Source organism: Eulemur rufifrons, chromosome 6 (assembly GCF_041146395.1).
Source record: "Eulemur rufifrons isolate Redbay chromosome 6, OSU_ERuf_1, whole genome shotgun sequence".
Taxonomy (NCBI): domain Eukaryota; kingdom Metazoa; phylum Chordata; class Mammalia; order Primates; family Lemuridae; genus Eulemur; species Eulemur rufifrons.
Genome location: NC_090988.1, coordinates 79170725 through 79186872, shown reverse-complemented (window position 1 = coordinate 79186872; position 16148 = coordinate 79170725). Strand labels below are relative to the sequence as shown.

General features: G+C 42.9%; 1 protein-coding gene across 2 annotated transcripts in view; it reads right to left on the bottom strand.

Moving 5' to 3' along the window:
• The window catches only part of KIAA1549L (KIAA1549 like), a 269352-nt gene that overhangs the window by 92672 nt on the left and 160532 nt on the right, over nucleotides 1-16148 (bottom strand). For both annotated transcript variants that reach the window (XM_069469793.1, XM_069469794.1), the window contains exons 6-9: nucleotides 15302-15435; nucleotides 8868-9030; nucleotides 7249-7308; nucleotides 1095-1246 (exon numbers count right to left, since the gene is read on the bottom strand). In XM_069469793.1, the coding sequence (XP_069325894.1) occupies nucleotides 1095-1246; nucleotides 7249-7308; nucleotides 8868-9030; nucleotides 15302-15435 (509 nt within the window). The remainder of the gene's footprint in view (nucleotides 1-1094; nucleotides 1247-7248; nucleotides 7309-8867; nucleotides 9031-15301; nucleotides 15436-16148) is intronic.

Below are 16148 nucleotides of genomic sequence, written 5' to 3'. Positions count from 1 at the left end.
CGTTAGAGATGGGGTCTCATTGGTGAAATTAGTGGTATTCAAAATATGTGGATTGGCTAGGACATGCTACAGACACCCCCATACCTGCAGGAACTAGCTAAGGCATCTAGAGAGGCATAGAATCCCTACCCCTGGGCATGACTACTGCCTCATCAGGTTGCCTCAGAAGCAGACCCTGAGAAGAGCTGAGTGCTTGCAGTTTAACTGAGAGGTGCAAGGAACTGACAGGAGGGTGAGGAGGTGACACGGGGATGGGAAAGGAGTCTATAAGTGGTGCATTATTAAGCCAGTTACCACAGTGGGAGACTAAAGCTTGATTCTGTGGGGAAGCTCTGGAAATGATCGAAAACATACGTTCCAGAATTCTCCAAGCCAAGAGGCAAAAGAGGTGGGATATTTATACCTCCATCACTGGTTAATTCCCAGGCAATTCTGGACAGCATGGAATGTGCAAAGTGGGTTCGGGATCTCAAGAGCAGACCTCCAATAAAGACCCAGAGGCTGGCTGCTGGCATTCCAATCAGCGTGCATAGCAATGGTAGGGGGATATGGGCAGAGCACCAGCAGTGTCTGCTACCTCTCGCTAGCCCCAATCTCTAAGTCATGGCCAGGTGTTCACCATAAGCTTGGAGGGTTCTTTGTGCCGAAACTGACTAGATACAGATAACAGAACGCCGCCTCTGGAGCACTGGTGCATCTGCCATTCATAGTAGCGGTGATGAGACGGCCTAAAGGACAGAGCTGGGACCTCACTGGGCTTACAGAACAGGCTGATGACAAGTTTGTGCTTGCTTACTAAGACCTTTGTTTCATAAATACCTGCGCATGTGCAGATTTTGTTCTGAGACCTTTCTTTATAATCGAGTTAGTGACAATGTAGGAGGAGTAGCTAGCTCTCACCCTGCTTCATGTTTTTGATGGTTATGACCATCAACACCAAAACCTAAGAGCAGTGTTGACTAAATCAATTTTTAAAATTTTGATTTTAAGGTTTGCAGCATGGATGCTCCTCTGTACACATTTATTTATTTAGTCTAAGGAAGGACACTCCGCCGCAGTTATTAGGAAACCCCAGTGTCGTTGCACACACCCACCTGCACAGTGTAGCTTCCCAGGGTGGTGGCCCGTTTAAATCGCCGGCCTTGTTGCTGGGACATCATGAACAGCTGGGCCAGGCGCTGCTCCATGACTCGGGCGAAGCTCTGGTTGTGCAGGCCCACCAGCGAGTTGTCCACGCCCTGCAGCACTGCGGATGCAGATGGCAGAGATTTTTTGCTAGTTCTTACTCAGCAGTCCTGGCTCAGGGCTGCCCCTAGGGTATTTTTCCTTCTCAACAGCTTTGCTGAAGAATCTGAGCTTCACCCTGCAATTCAATCCTTTCCATCTGGGCAAACCACTCTGTTCAATGTCCTCATATCTCCCTCCTCTGTGGGGTCCTTTTGGCACCCACCCTAAAACTGCCCAGGGCCCCGCAGGTCCTCTCCTATTCAAGCATAGGACAGCTTGGAAAGAGTAGGCTCTCTCTCAGTTCTGGCACTTGCCTAAGTTCACATGCTTCTCTGTAAAAAAGGAATTAAAACAGTGCACATCACAGCAAATATATTCCTAATGAGCGCTAAGGTTTAAATGAGACATGATGGATAAGCAGCTTAGCACAGGGCCTGGTGCCTGGAAGGTGAGTGGAAGTCCTTTCTTTCCCACCCCTCCTCCGCTGCCAGGCTTTGGGTACACCCAGGTATCTGGAGTTCCAGGCCATGGCTAGCGCATGCAGGAGGGTTTTAACGAACACTAGGGCCATCCCAGTACTGCTGTGGTCACTTACTATGGGGACAACTGCCTTTTTTTGTCTACCCTCAAGCCCAGTCCTTGCCGCACGTCCCTTGGGAAGCACATTTCACCCCAAACACACAAACATTGCCTTCAAACACAGTCATGCCTAAAATTTAAAAAATGCTAAAAACAATTCTCATTTTCTAAAAGAAATGAAAATTTACAAGGGCTAGGAATGTAATATTAAGATTTTCCATTCAATACAGTTTGTTCTACCATAGTCCAGCCAAGGATCATCAATACCACTCATCTGCCAGGCTATGCAAACAGCTTGGATATAAAGAACGTGTGGTAGTTACAGCATCCAGTACGACAGGGTGCCACCAGCAGCCAATACCAACGGTCACGTTCTGTATGGGGCCAGAGCAAGCAACTGGCAACAAGATACAGAGAATGATGTTTAAATGGATCAAGGGAGAAATAAAGCCCACAGCTGGGTCTCAGAAATTACTTCTTTGAAGCCATAAATGCCAAATAATCCCCCTGGAAGGTATAAAGGAGCTCTCTTTCTAGGGCCCAGCTCATCCGTCAGCCGAATTCCTGCAAATGAAGATAAACCAAAGAGCTGCAGTGTTCCCAGTGCATCAGGTCCCAGAGAGGACCCTCGCAATCCCTCGAGACATAGCTGCCAGGGCAAGGAAGGGCTGGCCCCAGAGAGAAAAGCCCGTGCACTTGCTGGTTCAAAGATGCCTCCCCTAGCAAAATTATAGCTCAACTGCTGAAGGATTACTACAAAACCAGCCTCTTCTGACCTCTGGACAACACTGAGAGAGGGGACCCAGGAGAGTGGAGGGGCATCATCGAGGATTATTTTATGGGAATCTCAGTGATGATTCTAAGGCAGACATCAAATAAACAGAACAGTCAAAAGCCTCCAGGTGACAAGTTCTGGAAAGAGCAGTGATGGTTGTACAACATTGTGGATATACTGAATGCCACTGAACTGTATGCTTAAAAATGATTAAAATGGTGAATTTTATGTTGGGTGTATTTTATCATAAAAAAATTTGGGGGGAAAATGCCCCAGGGAAGTGCAGGAGGCTGTGGGAAGCTCCCACAGAGTTACAGGGAATCAACAACCGCGCAATTCCCACGTTTCATCAGTGCTATCTGCAAAGATGATGAGTCCTTCTCTGGGGGCAGCAGGATGAGCCAGGGTTGGAGGCAGCGGCCTGAGTGTGAACCCAGGCTCCCACTGACTGAGCGTTCTGGGGCAAGTCTCTAAGTTTCTCCGCGTCTCAGTTTCTTACCTGAGAACACTGGGCTCATTATCTACTCCTGATTCTGTCATTGTGAAGCGCAGATAATTTGATAAAAAATGCTTCTGGCTGAGTAGTACTCCATGGCATACATACACCACATTTTATTAATCCAGTCATGTATCGATGGGCACTGGGCTGTTTCCACATCTTTGTGATTGCAAATTGTGCTGCTATAAATATTCGAGATCATCCTTCTAAGTGAAGGATCACAAGAATGGAAAAACAAACACCACATGTACTCACTGTTAAATTGGAACTAATTGATCCACACTCATGTGCACATATGGTAGAAGAATTCAACAGAATTTAAGCAGGTGGGAGGGGGGAGGAAGGGATGGGTAAATTCACTCCTAACGGGTACAATGCACACTACCTGAGTGATGGACACACTTATAACTTGGACTCAAACTATAAAGAAGCAATCCATGGAACCAAAACGTTTGTGCCTTTGTGATACTCTGACATTAAAAACAAAAATTTTATCAGGGGGAAAAAAAATGCTTCTGGCATGGTGCGATCAGGCACTTGGTAGAATGCCAGTAAGTGGGAGCTGTTGTTGTTGTTGCCATGTGCCCCCTTCCTCGCTAGACGCATCCTTAAAAGAGGAAGAAATAACACAGACAGCGTGGAGATGTGTCCCAGGATGTAGCTCCTCTTCTTTCCCCTGAGAGGTGTGGTGGGTCTTGGGCTCCCTGGCCCTCTCTGCCTGCCGGGAAGGCAGCAGAAAGGAGCGTGTGCCCGTCTCTCACAGTGACACGGAAGCTGCAGAGCCACAGAAGCCTGGACCCGGTGCAGGTCCCTTCCAGCACATCAGCCAGGGCTCCGGTCCCCCAGCCTCAGCTGCCGCTGATTCACATTAGAGGAAGGGGGCAAGTCCCCAGCTGCGTTGGAAGGAGATGACTTTTGCATCACTGTTCTTAGTCCTTCTTTATTTACAATCGCAGAGGGCTCTGCAATTCAAGTGATCAGGCCTGGTTCAGCTTCTATCCTCAGGCTAAATTGTTTTATTTGTGGTTGAATCCTACACATTCAGCACTGAAAGAATCTTAACACCCAGCTCATCCCTCTCTCTCATCCTACAGGTGAGAGCGTCAAGTCCAGAGGGCCTGAGTGGCTTGCCCAGGGACACGTGACGTTAGCAAATGGCAGAGCTGAGACCAGAAGAAATCCTTCCACCGTTAGGTCTGGGATATTTTAGCTCCTATGGGTGAAATAAAGACAGATGAATAAACCTGAGATAGGTCCCCTGGCGGCAGGGTATCTCCTAGTGAAGCGGGATCGCAGGAGTCACCTTAAGGCAATGATTCCCCAGCAAGGAGGGACCCACGCTCTGGGAAAGGAGAAGTGTACAGTGTGCAAAAACCTATTTAATATAAGTTTAGTTGGAAAACAGATGAAAGCATGTCAGGCTTTTATGATACAAACCACAGAAAGGGAAGTTGCTCCAGATCGTCTTGGCTGTTAGCAACGAGCAGAAGACAGCTCGTGATGACCGTCTGGAAGTAATGGCTGAGCTAAGCTACCTTCCTCTCTCAGCTTCTCGTCCCCTACCCGCTCTGTGCATGACGGGGCAGATTGGCGGTGGCCGCCCAGGGGTTTGGAAAGTGGTCCTGGGCTAACGGGAAAACAGAACGGTCATCCTGAGACCCAGCTCCAGCCCCTCCCAAGCACGACCACTGACCCAGCAAGGCCCAAACACAGCCATGGAAGCCACTGTCTGTTCTGGTCACCAACAGCAATGACAATAAGGGTTTCATAAGTGAGTGGGGAGAGGGTTAAGTTCCAGGAGAGTCCTGAAAACAGGACCACTTGTGGAGCTTTTTATTAAGGTTATGTCACCAAAATAGAGGCAGGGCAAGACACGGGTAGCTGAAGACAGGGTGACACTGGCGTTGTCAAGGACAGCCTGTGTTCAAGGGTAGATGTGTTCTCACTGCGTGTAAACCTTACAGTTAACAGATAACGAGAAATATCTGCAAGTTAAAAGGTACGATTCCTTGTGGAAGAAACATGATTTTATAAACGTTACATAACCTCCTGGCTCCAAGAATGTGTTGCTCGGTTAGCATTGTTTCTCTCTTGGGCGTAAACTCTGGGGTGGGTTGGATTTTTGCTGGCCTTCTTAGCAGGCAAAATAATCTCTGCATATCTATGGCTCTGCAGGTGGGAGGGAGGGGGGAAGAAATGTGACTTTCTGCAATTTAGAAGCAGTCTTGAGCAGGCTTCATTAAGCAGGGGTGTACACTCCTTAGTGTCTCAGGTGGCAGCCCATCCGCTGCTCATTCGGGACAGCAGTGAGGGAGAGGATGGGAGGAGGAGGAAGGGAGGACTGAGACCAGGCCTGCTTAGCCAGGCACAACTTCCATCCCTCCTGGTTATGGCTGAAGTGGGTTCTCTCACATTCCTGTGTTGAAGTCCGACCCCCCAGGACCTCAGAATGTGACTGCATTTGAAGACAGAGATTTTAAAGAGGTAATGAAGTGAAAATGAGGTCATTAGGGTGGCCCTAGTCCCATAAGACTGGTGTCCTTAGAAGAAGAGGAGATTAGGACACAGACAGGCACAGAGTGAAGACCATGTGTAGGCACAGGGAGAAGACGGCCACCTACAAGTCACGGAGAGAGGCCTAAGAAGATGCCAACCCTGTGACACCTTGATCTCAGACTTCCAGCCTCCAGCATCGTGAGAAAATAAATTTCTGCTGTTTAAGCCACCAGTCTGTGGCCCTGTGTTACGGCAGCCTGAGCAACCTCATGTACTTCTCCTTCTGTTCCTCCCCTTCCTGGCTGAGCTGGTCACTTTTCCTCCTACAAACATCTGTTCTCTCCCTTTGCTTTCAATCCTTGTTTCTCTAACTTCCAGAGCTACTGTTGGGCTTTTGAAAAACACCAACAAGAACTTTTTTGCTGTTCCATAAAGCCCTGCTGGAAAATGTCAAGGAACAAAAAAGAAAGCACCGCCAGAACCCTCTTCTATTTCCACCCGTCCTTGCTGTCAGTACATGCCAGGATTAGTGCAGGTGCACGACTCGAGCCAGGGCAGGAGGTAAGTGCACGCCTGGCCCTCCTCTGACTGTAATTTGGGGTTTGTGGGGCAGTGCAGTAAGGCCCACGATCTACACACAGATAACCATTCACATGGACATGCCTGAGATGTCCACAGGGTAATGCTATAACTTCTGATAGGGCCACATTTTGCAAAGAGGCTGCCAGGTGAGGACTTGGAAGGTAGCTATTTTGAATTGTTTGGCTAATGTTCATCTTCGGTGTGATGTCTTTTCTTATCTCAGCTTACTCCATTCACTTCTGGTCCTGTAGAAGTAACTCCCTGACTTGTAAGAAAGGACCAAGGAAAGTGCCAATTCTATAACTGAATGGCCTGCAATTTTATTATCCTTTATTATTTTTTAATTTCAGAATATTATGGAGGCACAAACATTTTGGTCACATATAATGCCTTTGCCTCGCCCAAGCCAGGGCTACAAGTGTGCCCTTCCCAAATACAGTGCTCACCGCACCCATCAGTTGTGAGTTTACCCACCCCCACCCCACACCTGACCAGTACCCAGTGAGTATTACCACCACGTGAGCACCTTAGTGTTGATCAGTTAGTACCAGTTTGATGGCGAGTACATGTGGTGCATGTTTTTCCATTCTTGTGATACCTCACTTCGAAGGATGGGCTCAAGCTCTACCCAGGATAATATAAGAGGTGCTAGTTCACCATTGTTTTTTGTAGTTTAGTAGTAGTACGTGGTATATATATATATATACATTTTATTAATCCACTCATGTATTGATGGGCACTTGGGTTGTTTCCACATCTTTGCAATTGTGAATTGTACTGCCATAAATATTCGAGTGCAGATGTCTTTTATCATAGAATGTCTTTTTTTCCTTTGGGTAGATGCCTAGCAATGGGATTGCTGGATCAAATGGTATTTCTATTTTTAGCTCTTTGAGGTATCTCAAAGTTACTTTCCACAGGGGTTGTACTAATTTGCAGTCCCACCAGCAGTGTGAGAGTGTTCCTATTTCTCCACATCCACGCCAGCATTTGTTGTTTTGGGACTTTTTGATCAATGAATGGCCTGCAATTTTAAAAAACAAACTAACCCAACAGCATAAAGAGCACAAATAACAAAATAAGAGATTACCTGTGATGACCCAATAGTCTCTGGTTGTTTCTGATATATCAAGGTTGGGATATTCCAGTGCTAAAACAAACAAGAAACACTCGAAATTACTTTTATAGGTTTTATTTGTAAATATTGTTAAGGGAAACAGACATAAGTGACAAAATAGTAAGCAGCTAAATCCTGCTTTATCATTCCTTGTGAATTCCAGGACATAAATGCCAAAACTATCTTGTTGCTCAGAAAACTAAAAGACTCCATAAAGGGCTAACTTTCCAATGAAGAGTTTTCTAGGGTTTGTGGGTTTCTGCTCTTTCAGGATTTCCATCAAAACCTTCTTAAATGGAAAGGCTTCATTATCAAGACCCACAGCCAGAAGTTGTCTTAGCTGTAGCTTTCTTTTTAAAAACTTATCCAACCTTCCATTAACATTTTTTAGGAATTATTCTATCTTGGATGCATTTTTTTCTAATGCCAAGGACTTAAGTTTAGTAGCCAAATGCTTGTAACAGAAGGCCCCATATTTCTTTACAAGTACGGTGACTACTGGATTTCATGCATGCAAAGGGCTCAGTACGGTGCCTGGCATATAGTTAGTGCTCAATAAATCTTGTTGTTATAAGAATATCAAAATGATAAAAGAAAATAAATTCCTCACATGCTGCCCTGTGACATAATGCCATCTGTGATGACATCATCTTTTCCATAAAATCCAGGGTTATCTTTCTTTATTACATGGAAGTTTATAAAAGCTTGCCATTAAACAAACATTCAAAAAATTCTGAGTAGCTACTGTGTGCTAAGTACATTCACATACATTATCTTGTTTATTTACAGTATTAAAAACAACCATTGAAGGAAATTATGAGACAATTTTGCTAACATGTGTTTTAAAAAAAACTTGCTCAGTGACTTTGGGAAATGTAGGAATGATTAAATTTAAAAGTACATACCTTACTTCTTTTGGCTACCAAGTAAGTCTTTGGATACAAAATGTAGGCTGCATTGTCTTCGAAGTCTGTGCCTACTGCATGGTAATGAGGATTATGTAATGGAAGCATTAGAAGATAACGAGGCCACAAGACTACGGGGACCTCATCAAGTGAAGTGACAACGTGGATTGCAAATGAGTTGCATTATGGTATCCAGAGGCAGGGCAGGAGCTGAAGGTCAGGAACATTTGCAGATGGCACAGATCGGAGGAAACCACCATGACCCAGATTCCTCTGAGGACAGACGCCCCAGCAGGCAGTACTGTAAGCCCAGAAGGCAGACTGCTTGGGTTCAAACCCCAAGTTCTGTGTCTCACTAGATATGTGAGAATGGGTATCCTGCAAAACCCCTTGGAGTTTCAGTTTTCTCCTCCGTAAAATGGGGCTAATTTTGCACCTACCTTTTCGGGCACTTGTGAGGACTAAATGAGATAAGAGACATGCGAAGGCTGAATGAAGGCACCTAGTAAGTGCTTTCTTTCAATGTGCAATAAGCTTTTCATAGATTCAACCCCAATCCATCTCACATCTCAGTTGTTGTTTTATAATAAAAGAGGTAGTATGTGGCCCAGCACCGTAGATGTTCACTAAATAGATAAAGTCCCCAGGGAAAACCACAGGGCCCTGTACCAAGGTGGGCATACTCACGTTCAGCAATGGTGAGCGGCGGGTAGGTGAGGTAGAACCCCACCAGCTCAGCCGAGAGCTGGCTGAGGAGGCTGCTGGCAACGGTGCCGTTGAGGAGTGTGCTCTGATTGCCCACGACGTACACCAAGGTGACCGCCTGGGAGGCATTGGACGTGCTCACAATCTGAATCGACACAGGAGGAAAGGGGAGGGAAACATGCCAGATAAGAGAGGGTCTGTTTCGTGGAGGCCATGGGAGAAGGTTAAGCTGAAGTTGAGGGTAGGAATGAAAGGGAGGTGGGGACACAGCAAGAAAGAGACAAGAATAACGACAGTCATCATTTTCTGATGGCTCGCTATGTGCCAGGCATTGTGCTACGGGTGTAATCCTTACCGCAACCCTAGAAGGTGTATCTAGTTAAGACCCCCTTTTACAGATGAGAAAACTGAGGCCCCGAATGATGAACGGACTTGCCCAAGGCCACACAGCTAATAAGTGACAGTCAGGATTTGAACCCAGGTAGTTTGATTTCAAGTTCTTAACCACTGGAGCGTGTAACTTGTCCTATAGCTAAATTGTCTCAGGTTACTTTTATGGTTCTGAAAATATAGAATAGAGCATAGAAATGTTAAATTTAAGGGGAGTTCAACTGCTCCGACAGAGATAGCCTAAGTCAAACTTTCAGGGAATTTTAAAGTTGAAAAGACCAGGAATGTACAAGCTGATCACCAACTATTCACGGGTACAGTAACTGAACCTTATTATAAAAGGAATTCAGAAATATCAAATATGTTCTTTAGAGAGCAATTACATTTCCTTGTGGTCTATTAATTCAATACAGAACATGTAAAAAATCCTATGGGACGGCATGGTTTTCTTCTCTAAGTCAGTTTTTTGAGTTGCCGGAAAACGAGGTTTTTCTGGGTCAATGTATGGACAAAAATATCCCACAGACGAGATTTGAAAAACACAGGCAGTAGGAAGTCATTCAACAGGGTGAGACATCTTTTGTCGGACTCTGTGTGGGGTGTCTTCCCTTCCCCCTCCAAAGCCGCTGGCCACCACCCTCTCTGCTCTGTCCTGCACCCCACACCCCCAGGCAGATGCTTGTAGACCACTTCAATGGGCTGCTCTGCCCTCTGGCTCCAGCTAACGGGTCTCTGGAGGATATGGGGGAGAGAGAGGATAGGGAGGTCAGAGTATGATGCCGGGATTCTCTCTTTGCAGGGATAAGCTGGCTCTGGTCAGGCAGCTACACCTGCTCCACCCCCTCACCCCATCAGGCCCCGACTGTTAGAGCCTTGGGTACTGCCCAGTCCCTGCAGTCATCCTAGCACCTGCCCACACTTCTACAAAACGTGCCTTTTATTGAGCTTTCCTGAAATTACTTTCATTTGAGAGTGCCCCCTCTTTCCTGCCAACATGCTGACTGAGTCCTGGTCTTTCTCAGACTTTTGCATGCTCAGACACAAAGGCCCCTGCCGCTCTCCGTTTATTTTTTAAATTACTTTTTGCAGACTTTAAAACATTGAAACATAATATTTGTATGTATTTATGGGGTACATGTGATATTTTGTGAAACGCACAGAATGTGCAATGATCAAGTCAGGGTATTTTGGGGGTATCCAACACCAAAGAAGACTGTCAAGAAGAGACTCTTCACTTTATTTCCCACTTTTTCTCATAATTGGAAGTTCCTTTTTAATTCTCAGATCCACAGCCTGTATTCCCAAAATGAATGATAAACTGAGTCAACATTTCTGCTCAACTCTGACTCTCCACTCTGGAAGCATTTCTGGACCGTGGTTTAGCCACAGGGATTCATGCCTCTTTGTCAAGGTGCCAAAAAGAAAGGCACTTCTTTCTGAACAATTCAAGAGACCTCACCATACTGCCACCAAAAAAAAAAAAAAATAACTAAAAAAAATAACTTTTCAATTTTTATCTCAATTGTAAACATTCTGTTTTTTACCTTCCAACAAAACTAAATAATCCTGGATCCCTAGGAAGCCTGTAAAGTTTGCAATATGGGTACCTCTGTATATACTGCACTCAACCAGGTCAATAATCATTTTTTGTGGCAAAATATATAAAATATATAATTTACCATTTTAACCATTTTAAGTGTACAGTTCAGTGGCATTAAGTATATTCACGTTTTGCACAACCATCACCACCATCCATTGCCAGAACTTTTTTATCATTCGAAACTGAAAGTCTGTGCCTATTAAAAGACTCCTAATTTCTCCCTCCTCACAGCCCCTGGCAATCACTATTCTACTTTCTAGATACCTCCTATCAGTGAAATCACTTATTAATTCAACAACTCTAGATACCTCTTATAAGAAAAATCATACAGTATTTATCCTTTTGTGACTTAGTTCACTTAACAAAATGTCTTCAAGGTTCATCCATATTATAGCATGCATTGGAATTTCCTTCCTTTTTGAAGGCTGAATAATATTCCATTATGTGTCTATATAAAGATATATATACCATATACACACAGACACACACACATAAATACATTACATTTGTTTATCCATTTAGCTACTGATGGATACTTGGGTTGCTTCCACCTTTTGGCTACTGTGAATAATACTGCTATGAACATGGGTGTACAAATACCTGTTCAAGTCCCTACTTTCAGTTCTTTTTGGTACATACCCAGAAATGAAATTGCTGGACCATATGGTAATTCTATGTTTAATTTTTTGAGAAACCACCATACTCTTTTACAAATGGCTGTACCAGTTGACAGTCCCACTAGCAATGCACAAGGGTTCCAATTTCTCTACATCCTCACCAACATTTATTATTTTCTGTTTTTTGAGAATAACCATCCTAATAAATATGAAGTGGTATCTCATGATTTTGATTTACATTTCTTTAATGATTAGATGCTGTAGAGCATCTTGTCATGTGCTTATTGGCCATCGGTATATCTTTTCTAGAAAAATGTCTATTCAAGTCCTTTCTCTATTTCATAATGGGTTTCTTTTAAATTATTAAATTGTAGGAGTTCTTCATATGCTGTTTACTGCTTACCAGATATATGATTTCCAAACATTTTTCATCTATTCTGTGGGTTGCCTTTTCACTCTGTTGATAGTGTTCTTTGATGCATAAAAGTTTCTAATTTTGATAAAGTCTAATTTATCTATTTTTTCTTTTGTTGCCTATGCTTTTAGTGTCATATTCAACAAATCATTATCAAATCTAGTGTCATGAAGTTTTTTCTCTCTGTATTCTTTGAAGAGTCCTATAGTTTTACTTCTTACATTGGGTCTTTGATCCATTTTGAGTTAATTTTGGTATATGATGTTAGGTAAGAGTCCAACTTCATTCTTTCGCATGTGGATGTCCAGTTTTCCCAATTTACTGAAAAGACTGTCCTTTTCCCACTGAATAGCTTTGGCATCCTTGTCAAAAACTACTTGGCCATATACAATGGGGTTTATTTCCAGGCTCTGTAATCTATTTCATTGGTCTATGTGTCTGTCTTTATGCCAACACCATATTGTTTTGATTACTGCAGCTTTGCAGTAAGATTTGAAATCAGGATGTATAAAACCTCCAACCTTGTTCTTCTTTCTCAAAATTGCTTTGGCTATTGAAGGTCCCTTGAGATTTCATATGAGTTTTAGGATGTATTTTTCTATTTCCACAAAAAAAGATCACTTGGATTTTGATAGGGATTACATTAAATCTGTAGATTCCTTTGGGTAGTATTGACACCTTAACAACATTAAGTCTCCTAATTCACGAACACAGGATGTTTTCCATTTATTTTTGTCTTCTTTAATATCTTCACTTTTTATAGCTAAGAAAAGTGTGATCATCCTTGGTGGCTGCTTAACACTAGCTCCAAAAACAAGGGGTCACTGGCCTGAGACCAAGGTCACAGCACTGGTCCCTGAAAGTCATCCTCTGTCCCCCAAGAGAAGCAGCTGCTACTGGTGACACTTTCCCATCACCCCTTTATCTTGACTCCTGTAGCTTCTGACCACATCTGTGACTTCCCACTCTCTCATGCCATGATTCAGTTGGCTAATTAGATCTACAACGCATGGAGTAGAAAGCCGTTGTTTTGGCTACTCAATATCCATTCTCCCTTTAATGACAGCACCACAGTTTCCCTGGGGAACCACTTCTCCTCTCCTCTCTATCCATGTGCTTTGGATGGGGCCACTCCTCCCAAGTCTCAGGAGTGGTCATCAGGGCCAGACCTTCTTGATTGGGACATTTCATCTCTTTGGCCACAGTTAGTGATCTAGAAAGGGGCAGAAGGGGTCCAATGAGAGCTAATCTCCAAATCTTTACTGGAAAGACACTTTGGTTCCACAGACTGTGAGCAACAAGGATGAGCCATCCCATGGAAGCTAAGGATGGTGCCAGCCCAGAGCAAAGCAAGCCAAGAGATGAAGAGAACTTTATGAAGAAAGCATGCAAACACCTGGAGTCAACTATGCCTGAAGTAAATGAGCTGTGAAGTTTCCAGTTCCATGAGCCAATCACTTCCTCTTTTTGCCTTGTAAATTTATATTCTATCACTTGCAACCAAAAAAAGTCCTAATTGAGTCAATTGTAATCTGGCCCCCAACACTAAAGCTATAGAAGTTAAAAAAAAAAAAAAAAGGTGCTTTTTCAATGATTCTCTGCATGAATGAGTGAATGAAACATTTACATGGTCTTATTGCACAAAGGATTCAAGGTGCTTTACAAATCATATGTTATAAAATAAAATGAAAAAGTCATTAAATTACTAAACCCGGTCTTGGAAAAAGAGATGAAAGACAATCCAACAAGGAATGGTTAGCATGTAGTTATCTATTCATGATACAGGAGTCCAGATGGTTACTAAATCCACGCAACAAATATGGCTCTGGGCTTCCTGTCCACCAAGGCAAAAAGCGAAATGGGTGGGGTTAATAAAATGATTTATCCAATTATCCATTCATTTCAAAAGCTGTTTAAATGTTTAAGACTAGCTAAAATCTGTTTAGATGCAATTCTCAAATCACCTGTTATAGCCTTTTCCAAGGAAGGTTTGTTACTTGATTTATAAAGTTTCATCTAATGGTCCATAACTACCATACAACAACACAAGAGAGGCTTCTTAAGGCCAAGGGCAGCTTATTTATCTTGGTGTCCCTCCCAGTGCCTGATAAATAGCAGGCACTCAATAAGTCTATGCTTCCTGAATACAATTAAAGTATGCTCTGCTGCCAAGATCTAACTAGGCTCATGCACCTGTGAGGATCACAAATCCAATCAGAAGGAAAATGATTTCCCACAAGAGAGCTGAGTCACACTCCTTACATAAATCTTAAGTCTGTGACACATTTTTAGATCTTAGTCTAATATGAACCAAATCATAATGAGATACTTCCATATACACTTTGGATAAATCTAGAAAAGGAAAACTGCTCATTCAAATTAAATTGTATGCTTTCTACTTCATATTGGCTTTGCTGATAATTCACTTATGCTAAATGTCAATTTCAAAACCACTGAGTCTAATTGCAAAGGCTTCAGTTTAGTCGTCAAAACAGAGACACTGAATAGAAGAGTTAATTAGAGAAATTTGGGGGCTGGATGAATATCATTAAGAAGCATCTGTCCTTAGTGGGATAATATCTACATAATTGCAAAAATGGGTCCGAGTAAGGCTCCTGGTAGTGCGTATACTGTTAACCCAGGAAGCTGGAAGTGCACTAAGAGTGTGATTTCCCTAGGAATTAATTCTTATGTTTGCAAAAGTTTCATCAAGGACCCCATTTCCACATTGCATTGATGTTAGCATAGCATAGTGGATAAGAGTATGGGCTTTTGGCTCAAGTCCTTTTTCCATTCTTTACTAACTGTGTGACCTTCTGGAAGTTTCTTAACCTCTCTCTCAGTTCCCTCTTCTGTGAAATGGAGGTAAGAATGCCTCAGAAGGATGTCTTGGGTATTATGTAGGAAAATATTTGTAAAACACTTAGCACAGTTCCTAGCACATAGTAAGCCCTCAATATAAAATGTGTGAGTGTGTGTGTATAAACTAAGGTGACTAACCCGATGCAAATCACAGAACAGGCAAATCTTAGTGAGTTAGCTACTTAAAATCCAGTCATTATTCATTTTATATTAGACATTTGACATATATAGTAGAGTCTAGTTCAATTTTTTAAAATAGTAAATTTATTTGAAAGGACTGAGGAAGCGCCAGATGGGAAGATAAATATAAAACCCCAAACTACAGCAGGTGAACTGCGACACAGCATCCCTTCTGTCACGGCCAGACCCCAGACACTCTCACCAATGTCATGACTATCTACATCACAAGCTTGAAGTACAAGGTCACATTTACACAAAGCAGCTCTGAACTGGAGGACCCGAGGCATCTCTTGCCAACATTTGCACTGTGTTTGTCTGTCAACTACTCAGCCTGAAACACCCCCCTCCCTACCTGAATCGTCAAGTTGCTTTTGGTACTCAGGACCTTCCTCTCGGCATCCTGGAACGCTCTCTGCAGCCTCTGTTCCATTGTCTGAGCAAACTTGCAGGACTGTATGTTGTCTGACTGGCTCACAAACTGCAGCACTAGAATGAGAGTAATAAATCAGTGCTCACCAGAGCTCTATGTCTCAGTTCCTTGGATTTAATAGCGGTCATGATATAAAACAGCATGATTTTAGATTAGAGAAATTAGGCAAATAAATAAGCCTAGACAGGATGTGATTGTAGTTTTGAAAGTGGCTCTTAAAATGATTTATAACACAGAAGAAGCATGATCGAACCCTCCAATACAAAAGGTTTTATAATTTTATTTGATTGGAATATGTAGACATCTGCTCAAAGACTGACAAATCATAATCTGAAAGAGATCATGCCTTCTATTTCTTTGGAGGGGAAAAAAAAAATCAATTGACCTCCATTACAAAGTTGATTGAGTGTTTCAATTTCAATAATTTCTCCACTCTTGTGGTTTACAAACTTTGCAGATCAGAAATCACCAGGGAGCTTGGAAAACAAACAAACAAACAAACAAAAGACAGAAAGATTCTGAGGCCTAAGCTCAGAGATTATAATTTAGTAGCATCTGCAACCCACTGCTTCAAGCCATAGATTTTCTGGATGCTCAACTCTTATTAGTATCCACTGGTAATATGAAAAGAAATGTAAAATATATTACTTGGTGCTCATCAGTACTAAGTATATAAATTAGGAAGGAAGATTCCTGTGATGGAACATTTCTAATATATTCAGGGTTAGAAAAATTTAAGATGACATGCAGGAAACTTGGGCATTTGATT